This window comes from Lepidochelys kempii, chromosome 1 (assembly GCF_965140265.1).
Source record: "Lepidochelys kempii isolate rLepKem1 chromosome 1, rLepKem1.hap2, whole genome shotgun sequence".
NCBI classification, from domain to species: Eukaryota; Metazoa; Chordata; order Testudines; family Cheloniidae; genus Lepidochelys; species Lepidochelys kempii.
The window spans coordinates 116136331-116152497 of record NC_133256.1 but is presented as its reverse complement, the minus strand read 5'-3'; the positions used below and the strand labels follow the sequence as shown (position 1 = coordinate 116152497).

The 16167-nt window shown below is 42.1% G+C and overlaps 1 protein-coding gene across 3 annotated transcripts in view; it reads left to right on the top strand.

Moving 5' to 3' along the window:
* LOC140914239 (interleukin-1 receptor-like 2) overlaps positions 1–9409 on the top strand; it is a 54668-nt gene extending 45259 nt beyond the window's left edge. For all 3 annotated transcript variants that reach the window (XM_073351618.1, XM_073351628.1, XM_073351637.1), the window contains 2 exons: positions 2023–2190; positions 6367–9409. In XM_073351618.1, the coding sequence (XP_073207719.1) occupies positions 2023–2190; positions 6367–6755 (557 nt within the window). In that variant the 3' untranslated portion in view covers positions 6756–9409. The remainder of the gene's footprint in view (positions 1–2022; positions 2191–6366) is intronic.
* Positions 9410–16167: the final 6758 nt, after the last annotated feature.

Below are 16167 nucleotides of genomic sequence, written 5' to 3'. Positions count from 1 at the left end.
AAGGGGGAGCAGATGCAGGAAATGTCCCTGAATGAGCAAGCTTGTTTGGAATTTCCGTCTGTGTGTTGTGTTGTGTTTGCAATATGGATGATGAAAAGATTGAGTACCAGATTTTTAAAAGGGCTTCTACTCAGTGTCCTTTTTTGCAGACACAGTCTTTTCCAATGTATTTTACACACAGTCAGTTAAGAGTGCAAATCCTCTCTTTTAGATGCTGAAGTACTTCAGTATGGCCATCTTAGGCCTGGGCTACACTGCGGGGGAGGTGGTTCGAACTAAGATACGCAACTTCAGCTATGCTGTTTGCCTAGCTGAATTCAGAGTATCTTATTTCAACTTACCTGGCCGTCCTCACGGCGGCAAGTCGACCACGGTGGCTCCCTGATCTACGCCGCTTACTCCTCCTGCCAAGGTGGTGTACAGGCGTCAATTCGGGGATTGATTTATTGCGTCTAGACGAGACGTGATAAATCGATCCCCGATAGATCGAGCCGGCAGGTAGTGAAGACGTACCCTTAGTGGTGTCATTTTTATTTGTATTGTGATAGTACCGAGAAGCCCAGAGACCTCTTGTGCTAGGCTCTGTACAAACATATAGCAAAATGATGATCATCTCTGCACTGAATAGTTTACAGTTTAAGACTCCATAGACAACAGGTGGATATGATGAACAGTGAAGGGGAACACAAGGTACCAATGGAATGATACTGGTTAGCATGATAAGCAGTGGTCACAGAACACCGCTATTCTAATCATTGTCCAGTGTAAGTATCATAACAGAGATGGAGGGGTTTGAAGGAGGGCAATGCAGTACTTTTGTAGATATTGATATGGCTCTCCTATGAGGCATAAGGACAGGCTGGGAGAAAGTGTGCTTGTTGGAAAACATTATAATTTTAACTGTAAGATGTGAAACTACGATTCGCTGAAGGTGGAAAAAAAATATGGGTGCAGTCTTTGAAAGTGCAAAATGTGCTCCAACAAAAAAGGAAGTCTGCTATTTTAAAATCTGGGCTTAGATGCACTTTGAACAGAGGGTGTGAAATGCCTTATATATGTAAGCTATCAGACGTTGGCTCGTGTAGGTAGAAAAGCAGATATGTAAATCTGCTAGAAACATAAACCTGAAAAAAGGTTTATCTGCTCTCTGCTTTGCAGGGAAACTCTTTCTAACTGCGAGACATGCATACTACAGAATACTTATATCTGCAGAGCAGGTCTTGTAATGAAAGGCTGATGTCACCAAGAGCTACTGCTGCAAGAGCTACATTGACAAGGTGACAATGTGATAAGGTAGTTTATTGCTCAGTGTTAAAACAGAAATCAGGGTAGTTCTCAACCTTTCCAGATGACTGTTCCACTTTCAGGGGTCTGATTTGTCTTGCATACCCCACGTTTCACCTCAGTTAAAAACTCTGGCTTCGGCTTCAGCACCGCATGGTAGGGCTTGAGCTTCGGCTTTCTGCCCTGGGCCCCAGTGAGTCTAACGCTGGCTCGGGAGACCCCATTGAAATGAACTCCCAGTTTGAGGATCGCTGATATAGTATATAGAGCAGTATAAACAAGTCCTTGTCTGTATGAAATTTTAGTTTGTACTGACTTAGCTAGTGCTTTTTTATGTAGCCTGTTGTTAAACTAGGCAAATATCTAGATGAGTTGATGTACCCCCTGGAAGACCTCTGAGTACTCTCAGGGATGCACATACCCCTGGTTGAGAACCACTGTGCTAAGGCAGCAGTGAAGAACTTCTAGCCAGCCCTGCAACTCTTAGTATTTTTCATTCTAGATAGGTAGTAAATTTGGGCAATTTTTAAATTTGCCTGAATAATTAAATGCAATTATGGTGGTATTTTTTGCAGCATTTAACAAAGATTACTTTATTATTAACCTGTGGTTATTTGTATGTTCTATTCAAACAATTAACTCATGCAATAAAGTTTAAAATAGAAAAGGGGGGAAAATATTCTTCTTCCTTTAAAGTAATTTTTGTCTTACAAATCTCACTGCTTCTGTCTTGTTCAGTTTCAGATGGGAAGATCTATGATGCATATGTATTTTATCCAAAAATCAACAAAGTAGATTGCATCTACCCACCAGATAACTTTGTGCTAACGCTGCTTCCTGAGGTCTTAGAGAGACAGTGTGGATATAATCTGTTTATACTTGGAAGAGATGATCTACCAGGAAAAGGTAAAATGAAAAATCATGGTATTCTCTCACTGCCTTTAAAGTAGAACTGGGTGAGTTTTTTCATCATTCTCTTTAAATACTAGAGCAGGGTAGGAAAGTTTTACATCACTGTGGTCCCATGGATCACATCATGACGCAGAGGCAGGAGATTAAGGCAACAATTTTTATAATAGTAATTTCCGAAATATGGATGCTCTGAAATATTTTAAATTGGAACTAGGTTGGAATGGAACTACTAGTGGGAGGAGAGGCGGCCACTTGGCAACAAAACCCAATGTGTCTCCAAGCTGAACTTCAGTAGAGAGAGGTCAAGGGAAGAGAACAGCTTGCCTAAAGGTTTTGGATACTACACCTAGAAAGGGGAAGGTTCAGGGTTCCTCTCCCAAGCAAAATTCATGCAATACTTCACACCCAATCTTCTCTTAATTCCTGCTTCAGGTTAAGTATTGGCAGCATTCCCCATAGTCCCTGAATTCTCAGTGCTTCAAGAAGGGCTGGTTCTAGCACTGTGTCCTATGTGTGACTGACCAAAAGCATTGGTCCTGGCAGGATATACTCTTCTATCTGATTCTTGTATTGGTTTCATATTTTTGTTATCCCATCTCTGGTTTTCTCTCTCTCTCCAATGTTTTTTGTCCTGTTGTCCCTCCTCTGCAGTCTTCCCCTGATCCCTCATTTCCTTTCATTTCAGATTTGATTTTCCTTTCTCTCTTTATTTCCTCTTCCCCCATCTCATGTTTCCCTTTCATTTTTTCATCTCCTCCATGGATCCTTCAGTTGCACCGTTTTGTTTGTAGGGGGAACTTCATTGCTGGCCCCACTTGCCCCACAATACAGACAAACCCTTGAAATTTTGGGTATCTTTGCCTCTTTCTGAGAATGTTCAGTGAAGTTTGCTTCCACTTACCCTTTTCACCTTTCCCTGTGACATACTCCACCTTTTCCCCATACCCTGTAGATAACATGAGACTGCTGCTGCTTGTGCTCCCATGTGATGGGCTTTACACATCTCCCACTAGGTGGCACTCTGCTCCTAAATCTCTCTGCAATATGTCTGTGGGCAGAGTTCGGAACAGAGTGTTTTTGGCATCATAGGAGCAACTCTTTCTTGTTCCACTTTTCCTAGTCTTAAAGGTAAGAGCAGTGCTCTGGGAGGGAGGAAAGGCTAATCTGCTAGTGATCTCAGAGAGGGCAAGAGATCTGGTATGATATAGAACATCAAGAAGTTGATTGGTTTTAGTACAATAAAACCTAACCAGTTGGTACTGGATGTTTGTTCTTTCTAATACTTCTGCACTATCCCATTTGCTTACTATAGAAAAGACATTTTTTCACTGTTAACATGTTCTTATTTTGTACTGTATATTTACATTTATATTAAAACATCAGAATAAAAAATTGCTTCTGAGGTAATTGATTTTGAAATATGGCTATAAAGCAAAATGGATTTTTTTTGTTACTAGTTATAATTGTAGAATTCATATTTCTGAAAGAAATCTTTAAATAGAGAGAATTTGTTTTTAGTAACATTTTTAATTGATTTTCATCTGGGGTAGTGAAAAGTAGCAATAAACATTATTCTTTGAGTGCTGGCCCCTATGTGTATTCCACTGTGGATATGCATTCACTCAATGCACCTGGAGCCAGAGAACTTCGAAAGCAGTGTCTGTTGGTCCACACACACATGCCCCGAGGCTTACCTCGTGCCTCTGACTGAGGAGGTAAAGGCAAGGCGGACCGACTGCGTCTCAGCTCAGAATCTCTAGAGTCCAAAGCTTTGGCTTTCTCTTTTATTTATTAATAGATATCTGTCAATAGTTTTTATAGTTCTAGAATTTTAAAGTTTTTATCTGATAGTTTTAATGTTTTCTGGTTATTTAGTCAGTCTCTCCCGACCTGGAGGGCACCCCATCACCCCCCCAATTTGGGTACTGGACTATGCCCAGAACTCTGGGCTTCAAAATTTGTGCTTCCTCCCTGCAATCCTTCTCAGTCAGTGACGACCACCAATGCTACATGTGCTGCCTTGGGGGAGTCCACATCATGGCAAGGGCAGGAACTTTGCCACAGGAAGCACCTAATGGAAAATGCCATGAGGCAGCAATCAGACGTATGCTGGGGGTGGGGGAGTCCCCCAGCCCGGATCAGCCTGATTCTGAAAAGAGTGCACCTCCTGCCATGAAGTCTGACTCAGGAGCAAAGAAGTCTATCCCCACAGATCCCTTGATGGGGTCTTGTTGGGAGAGTAGGGAGCATTCTCATGAGCATTAGGCTAAGTCCTTTTCCAAATCCTCTTTGAAGAAGTCAGATTCAGCCCTGTCTAAACCGAGCAAGTCTATAAGCTCAGCCCTAGAAAACCTAGTAAGTCCTATGTCTTAGAGCTATGACAAGGAAACCTACAAGTCTAGGGCTCCGTTGGCACCAGATCGCAATCTGTCACCTGCAGACCACTAAGTCCAACATCTCCCTACTCCCACACACCTTTTGGGGTTGTTTAGCACTCTTTTTCAACAGCTGGAGTACAGTGGATAAATGGGTGCTGAACATCATCCATTCTGTCTGTACGATAGAGTTTATGTCCCTTCCCCCTCCAAAACTTCCTTCCTCACCCCCTCTTGGGGGCCACTCTCATGATAAGATTCTCAAAGTGGAATCCCTCTTTCAGTGGGAAGTGATAGAGAAGGTTGCTCTTTAGTACCAAGGGTGGGGGTTTTACTTGACATACTGGGGTCAGACTATATCCTCTCAAAGAATCCCAAAATGGATCTCTGACTGTTTAATTCCCCCCCACACACACACATAGGGTAAGAGCTCATTCCACAAGAGTGCAAGCAGCATCTCTGGCATCGCTTCAAGAGATGCTGCTACTTTATACCTGCAAAGCAGTTACAAGGAGCTCCATCCACGTTTGTGAGACACTATGCCTTGGTACAGGACTCCTCTGCCGATACATCTTTTGGAATCACAATCCTTCATTTGGCTCTGCCATCTACAACCTCTCACCCTCCTCCTATCTGAGTACTGCGTGTCAGTCACCCACAGTGAACGCCCATAGGGACCAGCACTTGAAGAGAAAGTTACTTACCTTTTAGTAACTGGAAATTCTTCAAGATGTGTAGTCCTATCTGTATTCCTCTACCTGTCCTCCTTCCCCTCTGCTTTGGATCTTCTGTGATTTGCGGTGGAGAAGCAGGGCCATCCCTAGCTATTCTGGGACCCTATGCAGCCCCCCCATAGGGGGGGCGGTGGTTGTGGGGCCCCAGTCCTCCGCTTGGGGGAGGAGGGCCTGGCACCAGGCCTCTGCGGGGAGGCAAGGCTGGCTTGGGGGGCAGGTGGGATCCGCCCCCCCAGCACTCACCGGCAGCACGGCTGGGTCCAGGTCGCTGCACTTCCCGCCGCTGGTGAGTGCAGGCCCAGCCCTGCTGCAGAATCCTCAGGGGAGTGGGGGTGGAGCGGGGAGGCGGAGCAGGGGTGGGGCCATGGGGAAGAGGTGGAGCAGGGGCTGGAGCAGCACGCAGCTGCGCAGGGCACCAGGAAATTTCCTGGTGCCCTATGCAGCTGCTTACTTTGCGTATGGGTAAGGACGGCCCTGTGGAGAAGGAACTGGAGAAGCAGTTGGTCCACCCCGCCCTTTATCTCCTCGGTCGGTGGCACAAGGTGAGCCACGGCACATGTGCGGACCAGCGGACACTGCTTTCAAAATTCTCCAGCTCTGGATGCATGCAAAATATGCGTATCCACAGTAGAATACAGATAGGGGCCGCACATCTTAAAGAGCCTTCAGTTACTATAAGGTAAGTAAGTTTGCATGGATTAAAAACAAAAACAAAAAAATCAGCTGTATCATTAAAGTGTGGCCTAGAGTGCACATCTAAAAATGTTACCAGCATAGCTATGTTGGTAAGGTGGATGGTTTTCTTGCCACCAAAAACCTCTCTAATGTTGACACAATTATATGTGTATAAAAGTGTGTGTGTAGCTTATTTTGCTTCTCTACTGGAATATGCTATGCTGGCATAGACACTTTATACCAGTATAACTGTGTATATATTAGAGGGGTTTTGCCACTTTAATTATGCTGACATAAGAAAAAGTAAATATCTATTTTTAATGGGGGGAGAGCGATTCTTTTGTATGAGCTAAAAGTTAATCAGTCATTCTGTGTGTCTTTTACAGCTGTGGTCAGTGTTGTTGATGAAACCATTAAACAAAGCAGAAGGCTTATAATTGTATTAGTACCAGAATCATCAAGTTGCAGTTTATTAGAGGATATCTTCGAACAGCAACTGGTTGTGTACAATGCTCTTGTCCAGGATGGAATTAAAGTTATTCTGATTGAGCTAGATAAAATAAAGAACTATACGAACATGCCAGAATCAATCAAATACATTAAACAAAAGCATGGTGCCATCAGATGGAAAGGGGACTTCACAGAAAAATCCTATTCAGCAAATACAAAATTTTGGAAAAATGTCAGATACCAAATGCCATCCAGATGTCCAACTTCTTCAGAACTACACTTGCTGCCAACAACCTTGAACAGCTTTCAAACCACAGAAAGATGAGGCATATGTCACTTTAATGGCTCTGGGCAGCTCCATTTCTAATGCTGTTTTAATGGATTTTATTAGAATGCTGATTGTGTACATGGTAAATGGATGATTTCACTTAAAGCCTTTCAGGATTGCATTCACAGGTTAGAGAAAACTAATTAATTATCATTCCACTGTGCAGAGCTAGCCAGCAGGACACACAGTAGTATTCCTTCAATGTTATATTAATGACAATATTAGAATGATGACATCAGAAAAGAAGCCCCAAACACAGCAGAAGAAATAAGCTTTTGAAAGGACACTTTTCAGACCCTTTTTGAACAGTGTGTTTCTAGGAAAAAAACTGAATTAAAGCAGATTAAGTATAATGAACATTCAGGTATCTTTTATGTTAACTGGGTCCAGATTTATATTCTGAGTTTTATTAGTGATATATTATGTCTTTATCCTAGGTGATACAATTGCAGTAGTTAGAAGTGTAGTTCATTAATCTGTTCTTTATCACTAACTTATTCAGTCCACCCAGGTTAGACCCTCTTCACCCTGCCACCAAGCACGATCAGACATTGCCATGCGTATCCTGCAAAAGCTCATCTTACTCTGAATTGTAGATCTTCAAGTCCCAACAAATACGTTTTTAGATGAATCTGAACAGTTTGAAAGATGGAGGCAGTTCAGTTGAAAGATGCCACGGTGATTAGTTTTTAAGCATAATGTTACTGAACATACTTTAAATGATCTGGAAGAGGGGCAAAGGATTAAACAGCTGTAAAATGTTAAATTACTTCACCGATAATACTAATTTGGGGTACGAGGCAAGCACGAAGGAGAACAAAGTAAACGTATGAAGGCTGGAAATCCATGCGTAAAATGATACAACCTAATCCAATGAGATTCACTAGAAGCATTACAAAATGTACTGTACCGAACAGTCAGTGACCTGGCAGAAGGACAGCCTTGGTGATCGAATAAGTCTCTTCCATCTCCCAACATCTAAGAATTGATGAGAAGTGATAGCAGTGTGTTTAATATTGGTCAGATATAAATATTAAGTTAATGGGGCAAGTGCGGGGTTTTTTTTTGTTTGTTTTTAAGAAAATATATGCCATAGTTGCAGCTGATCTTTAATACATTTCCAGTACTGTTTTGGGTCAATTTTTGAAGCAAACTGCAGGGATTTGATGGTATAATTTCCTCTTGCATAAATTAGAAAGACTGCTAAAGCCTTTTACAGTTTTGTGGAAAATATAAGCTTTTTGAAGCAGCTGTGTATTGTTAACCATATGAGACTGATGTTGAACCGGACTATCACACAGAGGCTGCTGGCCAGGAGAGGTGTGGCAAGTTTTAGAAATGATACCTTTTTGAGAAAAGGAGGCAAGATTTTCATTGATCTTTCCTGGCACAGCAGAGGATTTAATGTTTGCAGGTTGTAATAGAGTTGTCTGTGTATAGTTATCCAAGTGTTCTGACTACAACTGCTAAGAAATTAGTCTGCCCTGGAGAGGACCACAAGAGCTTGGGATATGTTTAAGATACAGGGATTTACAACAACAATCTAGTCAATGTATCAGCTTTCACTGGATTACAAGTGGAAGGAAATTTCGTATTTTTGTAAATGATAGGAAAAAATCATGTTCTTGAAATGAAGAGTAGAGTTGCAAAGTGCACATTGGTCATGTGAGAAATGACAACCTGTAGGGCGGGCCAGGGAAAACTGGTAAAATTTGGGAGATCAAATATCGAATATCTAAATTTATGGATACTACACTGACCTGTGGATCTACCGGTTGTCTTCTAAATTAACCAGAAAAGGTTATTTCACTCTGAAACTAATGCTTAAGGCCCCATGATTATAATGGGACTACTTGCAAAAACAGTTAAGCATGTGTAAGTGCTTGCTTGCCTAGGGGCCTGTGACAAGGAGGACTCTCAATGCAGATAGAAGTTGGCTATGTAAAAGAAGGGCTCTGACTCTTGACATTAAATCTGTAATTGGTTTGAAATTAACAAATCCAGCTCCTAGAAGTATTGACTCTACATATATGAATCTTCACAGAAGACAGTGCATTGACTGCAGGATCAATTCTTTTGTAATACTGCTTAATAAAGTAACTTGCTCAGGGTCTGATAAGTATGGTTTGTATACTAGGAAGTGCAGCAATACGTTTTTGTAATTGGCTGTGATCAAAGGTTGGTTAGGGGAAATATGAACTTTGTGTGCTCTCAGGTTCAGCAACAAAAGGAAGGAATTATATCACTGAGTCAAAGAACTGTGCTTATAAATGTTCAGTGTCTATATTTTACATATGGTAAATTGTATTTGTATCAGTCAATGAAATCAGTCTCTCTCTCTCTAATGTACATATTTTTAAGATAATTAGAAAAATGTAATAAAACCTCCGGACTATTGTTTGAATAGAATGGGAATGGTGGTGCTATCAGAAGAAATATTTTCCATCTATAGCATTGCGCAATTGGATATGTTTATTTTGAGGTTTTCTCCGAGCCTCAGGTACTGACCTCTGCTTGAGGTAGAATAGCAGTGCAACCAAATCATCAGCCTGGTCTAGTATTACAAGTTATGTTTCTGTGTTTTAGTCACTTTCTTTATGTAACCATTTGGTTTAAACAGGTGCAAATATTTTTTACTCAGTAAAACTCTAAGAATGTGATCAAAAGTACATGCTTGTTTTTTTTTTACTTGCATTTACCTGTTCTCATTAGAAATGTGCTAAAATAATAGTGTGTGTTTAGTGCATCATACACAGGTACATAATAGAATAATTTTTACAAGGTAAAGTTGTCTTTTTGAAACTTTGTATCTCTGACTAATTGTGGCCCTGATCCTGTGATGAAATGCGTACAGTTGGACTCAGACTTTACTGGGGCTCTGCATAGGCATAAAGCCTTGCTTGCAGGGATAGTATTGCAGGATTGGGGCCTATTGTGCCTCTCTTGTATTTCTTTAGACCCATGTAGCCTAGGAATATGATTAGTCTAACAACTAAGAGGTATCTGTAATATGGTGTTCCAGAAGTCTTAATTTTTTTCCAGACACATGAAGATTTGAGTTCAATACTGACCTTACATTAAAAATAAGAGAGTACAGATTTTCTTTATTCACGTTTTGATTGTAGGGGGAGGAAGTGGGGGGAGTTGGTGTGTGTGTTCACTTGAGGCCAATGTGGAGAAGTTTTGATTTTAATATAGAACACTTCATTCCACTTACTGAACTTAGTTAATCAATATGATCTAGTGGACTGCGAGACTTGGACTCCTGACTTCTGAATTTGGCACTGCCCTGCTTTGAGGCACAGCCATAGACAAGCTATTCTGGGTGAAATCCTGGACCTATTGAAATCAATGGGAGTTTTGCCCTTGACTTAAATGGGGTCAGGATTTCACCCTCTGTATTCCCCCAATGTAAAGAGGTAACAATGCCTAACTTACCTTAGGGGTGTTGAGAGTTAAATATACAGAGCTGTAAAGATATATAAAGTGCAATACAAATGCTTAGTAGTAGTATCATTACTAGTAAACTCTTTTTCTTGTTTTCAACTAAATCTTTATTTTTAAGGTGAGAGATTCAGCCCTAATATTGTTAAAACTAGATAGTTTCTTATCTAGCTTGTTATCCTTCTTTAAAATGAAACGTTTGATGTTGAAACCGAGACATTACTGAGCTTTGTTAATTATCTTCACCATCTCCTCTTTTTTGGGTACTTTTGGACTGTCTTACAAACACTTTTTCTGCAAGCAAATACGGCCTAAAAAGGAAAACACATTTCTCTACACAAACTTACACGTGAATGTACATTTAACAAATGTAGGCTTTTTTTGAAAAAGGAATATGCCACAAGTAAAAGTTCCAGTTACCTAGGGGAAAAGATATAAACTTCTGGAGTGAGGTCAGAGTGGGGCCAGGAAATGAATGATGACGTTCTACTAGAAGAACTGTTGTAGCACTGTACATTTACCAAAGCACCATCACTTGCAAGTTGTGCCTCTGTACCTCTGCATTTTCAGAGTGTTTTGGCTGGCTACAGGGGTAGCCTTATATTGCTGGAGGTATTATCTCATTTTCTTTCCTTCCTTACACTCCTTTTTATGCTGCAATAATGGAGTGGGTGTATTGGTAGGAGGGTGGTGTGTTTCTGTAAGAGAACTGTCATTTAAAAATAGAAAGTGGAATAAAGAATCAGAGTGAAGAGGTCAGAGGCAACTTGGGACGTGAGGGTGAAGCTCACTGGTTTTGTATGCAAGTATTGAGAACCAGCTTAGGAAACTTTGTGACTTTATATATTCCCTTTACACTTTGATTTTTTCAGAGTAACAGCCGTGTTAGTCTGTATTCGCAAAAAGAAAAGGAGGACTTGTGGCACCTTAGAGACTAACCAATTTATTAGAGCATAAGCTTTCGTGAGCTACAGCTCACTTCCTCAGATGCATATCGTGGAAACTGCAGCAGGCTTTATATATACACAGAGAATATGAAACAATACCTATTCCCACCCCACTGTCCTGCTGGTAATAGCTTATCTAAAGTGATTTCCAGCACAAATCCAGGTTTTCTCACCCTCCACCCCCCCACACAAATTCACTCTCCTGCTGGTGATAGCCCATCCAAAGTGACAACTCTTTACACAATGTGCATGACAATCAAGCTGGGCTATTTCCTGCACAAATCCAGGTTCTCACATCCCCCCCACCCCCATACACACACAAACTCACTCTCCTGCTGGTAATAGCTCATCCAAACTGACCACTCTTCAAGTTAAAATCCAAGTTAAACCAGAACATCTGGGGGGGGGGGGGGTAGGAAAAAACAAGAGGAAACAGGCTACCTTGCATAATGACTTAGCCACTCCCAGTCTCTATTTAAGCCTAAATTAATAGTATCCAATTTGCAAATGAATTCCAATTCAGCAGTTTCTCGCTGGAGTCTGGATTTGAAGTTTTTTTGTTTTAAGATAGCGACCTTCATGTCTGTGATCGCGTGACCAGAGAGATTGAAGTGTTCTCCGACTGGTTTATGAATGTTATAATTCTTGACATCTGATTTGTGTCCATTTATTCTTTTACGTAGAGACTGTCCAGTTTGACCAATGTACATGGCAGAGGGGCATTGCTGGCACATGATGGCATATATCACATTGGTGGATGTGCAGGTGAACGAGCCTCTGATAGTGTGGCTGATGTTATTAGGCCCTGTGATGGTGTCCCCTGAATAGATATGTGGGCACAGTTGGCAACGGGCTTTGTTGCAAGGATAAGTTCCTGGGTTAGTGGTTCTGTTGTGTGGTATGTGGTTGTTGGTGAGTATTTGCTTCAGGTTGCGGGGCTGTCTGTAGGCAAGGACTGGCCTGTCTCCCAAGATTTGTGAGAGTGTTGGGGCATCCTTTAGGATAGGTTGTAGATCCTTAATAATGCGTTGGAGGGGTTTTAGTTGGGGGCTGAAGGTGACGGCTAGTGGCGTTCTGTTATTTTCTTTGTTAGGCCTGTCCTGTAGTAGGTAACTTCTGGGAACTCTTCTGGCTCTATCAATCTGTTTCTTTACTTCTGCAGGTAAAAGAATAAATGGACACAAATCAGATGTCAAGAATTATAACATTCATAAACCAGTCGGAGAACACTTCAATCTCTCTGGTCACGCGATCACAGACATGAAGGTCGCTATCTTAAAACAAAAAAACTTCAAATCCAGACTCCAGCGAGAAACTGCTGAATTGGAATTCATTTGCAAATTGGATACTATTAATTTAGGCTTAAATAGAGACTTGGAGTGGCTAAGTCATTATGCAAGGTAGCCTGTTTACTCTTGTTTTTTCCTACCCCCCCCCCAGATGTTCTGGTTTAACTTGGATTTTAACTTGAAGAGTGGTCAGTTTGGATGAGCTATTACCAGCAGGAGAGTGAGTTTGTGTGTGTATGGGGGTGGGGGGGATGTGAGAACCTGGATTTGTGCAGGAAATAGCCCAGCTTGATTGTCATGCACATTGTGTAAAGAGTTGTCACTTTGGATGGGCTATCACCAGCAGGAGAGTGAATTTGTGTGGGGGGGTGGAGGGTGAGAAAACCTGGATTTGTGCTGGAAATCACTTTAGATAAGCTATTACCAGCAGGACAGTGGGGTGGGAATAGGTATTGTTTCATATTCTCTGTGTATATATAAAGCCTGTTGCAGTTTCCACGATATGCATCTGAGGAAGTGAGCTGTAGCTCACGAAAGCTCATGCTCTAATAAATTGGTTAGTCTCTAAGGTGCCACAAGTCCTCCTTCACTTTGATTTTTGATTACTACTTAACTATAAGGAGAAGTCTATCTTTACAACTAATAAGGGCCCATGCATTCTACCAGTTTTTGGAGAATAATGTACAGGTTCTTCCTCACTTATACTCTTTGTTTTCTAATGTGGTTATTTAAAAGTTGAACCTATGTAGGAAATAAAGCTTTCTGACCACCCTATACAGGGAAAAGTCATTCTGTTTGATCCTGCAGTTGGCAGTGCAGCACTACCAACAACCACAGGTGATCTCCCACTCAGCATAAGGCTTGGAGAAACCGTGCTTTCAGACGTGGTCGGTGCTTCTAGAAGACAACTAAAAAATCCCAGTTTCTTCAAGTGCTTGCTCATGTTGATTCCATGCTAGGTGTGCACACACCTCATGCACAGTTGCCAGAGATTTTTTTTCCCTTAGTGATGTCCGTCGGGACAGCCCTATCACCCCCTGGAGCCCCACACCTATGCGCCGGTATAAGGGGCACCACCAGCCCCACAACCTCTCTGTTCCTTCTTACCGCCTGTGACAGTTGCTGGAATGGCTTCTCGCTATTGAAAGGCTTTCTTACCCTGATAGTTTGGACTTGAATTTGTTGTATATAGTTTTAATTAGTTTAGTTAATAAGTTTGAGTATAGACAGTTGTCTGCATCTCAGAGAGACGATGGCCCAGGTGTTGAGACAGTGCCAAATTATTATGAATTGCTGTGATTGATAGGGATAAATTGGGCAAGCATGAGTTTGGTATGGCTTGGTATATCTGGACCTACTAGAGGATTCTGGGAGCAGGATTCTCTTAGCATTAGATAAATGGAGTGAAATACTACTGGAGGTGCTGAAATTACACTGGAATGGTTAACAGCAGCTTGATCGGCATGTGTGTTTCAACATCGAACTTTGGAATATCAGCAGGGGAACCAGCCCACAAAGTAAAGAACACGTAAAATCATGCGATTGGTGGGCTTGGTAACATGGCTGACATGGGTCAGAATTACCCTTTTTGGATAACCTCATGCTAAGAGCTTAACTGAATGATTTATGAGAGGGTAAATTATGGATGAGCTTTGGTTTGTGTGTCCGCTTTGCAATCCCTTCAAAATTGTGAAGAAAACCAGTAATAAATGCTTGAGGCATATTTCTGGAATGTGATTCCTTTGAGGACAAAAAGGTATATAAGTGCTAAGCAAAGTAAATTAGTCAGTTTGGATCAAGTCCCCAATTAATATCCGAAGAGGTTTGAGACTGTGAGACAGAAGTCATCGGGGTAACCAAGACCTGGCCTTGAGGGACCTTTGCAAGATCTTAAAACCAGAAGTTAGGGTAACCAAGGTCCTGCTTCGATGGACAGACCAAGTGCCTGAGTGGGGAAAGAGAAGTAGTCTCCATCTAGAGCTGGTAGATATATTTTCTTTGTTTGCCAATCCGGATACTGTGTAAGGCCAACATAGTTACTGAGGGTTTATGCTTGGGGAACTGAGGCTTATGGAGAAGAATTGTCTCGAATTTTGCTCCAGAGCGGGATTGGGCAAACATTCCCTAGGAGATGCATTCCTGATCTCATGGGCTCAACACTTAATGTATGCTTTCCCCCCAATATCGGTTCTCCACAGAGTTCTGACAAAGATACGAACAGATCGTGCCACTGTCATTCTGATTGCCCCATCGTGGCCCAGACAACCGTGGTTTCCATTCCTCACCAGAACGGTCAACTCGCCCACCAATTTCGTTGCCCTTCACTCCAAACCTCCTATCGCAGTAACATGGCTGACTTCTTCACCCCAGCCTGTCCATGCTTCACCTCAAAGCTTGGTTCCTACATGGTTCTCCCAAAATGAACTAGCATGCTCTGAGCAGGTTCAAAGAGTGCTCCTAAATAGTAGAACACAATCTACTTGCATCACCTATCTCAGAAAGTGGAAGCGATTCACACAATGGTGCTCAACTAAACAACTTCCTCCTACTTCTGCACCTCTTCCACCCATACTTGACTACCTATTAGACCTTAAGCAATCTGGCCTGCCTTTCAGCTACATCAAGGTCTATTTAGCTGCTTTACAACTTTTCATGACAGGATCGACGATACCTCTATTTTTGCTTATCTCCAAGCGTTTACTCAAAGGGCTCCAATCCCTATACCCGGACATTAAACCCCTTACCCCTCCGTGGGACTTTCACATAGTATTATCCTCCTTAACTCAACAACCATTTGAGCCCCTAGCCACTTGCTCCCTCTTACACCTCTCTATGAAAACAGCATTCTTAGTGGCAATCACCTCTGCCAGACGTGCAGGAGAAATAGCAGCTCTCATGGCGGACTCACCGACTATTTTTTAAGGCAAGGTTACCCTCTGACTACACCCCAAATTTCTTCCAAAGGTGCATTCGTCATTCCACATTAATGAGCCGATACACCTACCAACCTTCTTTCCTAAACCACATGCAAACTCTTTTGAATCCACAAAGCATACAGGTTTCAGAGTAACAGCCGTGTTAGTCTGTATTCGCAAAAAGAAAAGGAGTACTTGTGGCACCTTAGAGACTAACCAATTTATTTGAGCATGAGCTTTCGTGAGCTACAGCTCACTTCATCGGATGCATACCGTGGAAACTGCAGCAGACATTATATACACACAGAGATCATGAAACAATACCTCCTCCCACCCCACTGTCCTGCTGGTAATAGCTTATCTAAAGTGATCATCAAGTTGGGCCATTTCCAGCACAAATCCAGGTTTTCTCACCCTCCACCCCCCCACACACAAACTCACTCTCCTGCTGGTAATAGCCCATCCAAAGTGACAACTCTCTTCACAATGTGCATGATAATCAAGGTGGGCCATTTCCTGCACAAATCCAGGTTCTCTCACCCCCTCACCCTCCTCCAAAAACCACACACACAAACTCACTATCCTGCTGGTAATAGCTCATCCAAAGTGACCACTCTCCCTACAATGTGCATGATAATCAAGGTGGGCCATGTCCAGCACAAATCCAGGTTTTCTCACCCCCCCCTTTTTTTCTTACCCCCCCTTTTTTTTCTTACCCCCCCCCAGACGTTCTGGTTAAACTTGGATTTAAACTTGGAGAGTGGTCAGTTTGGATGAGCTATTGCCAGCAGGAGAGTGAGTTTGTGTGTGTGTG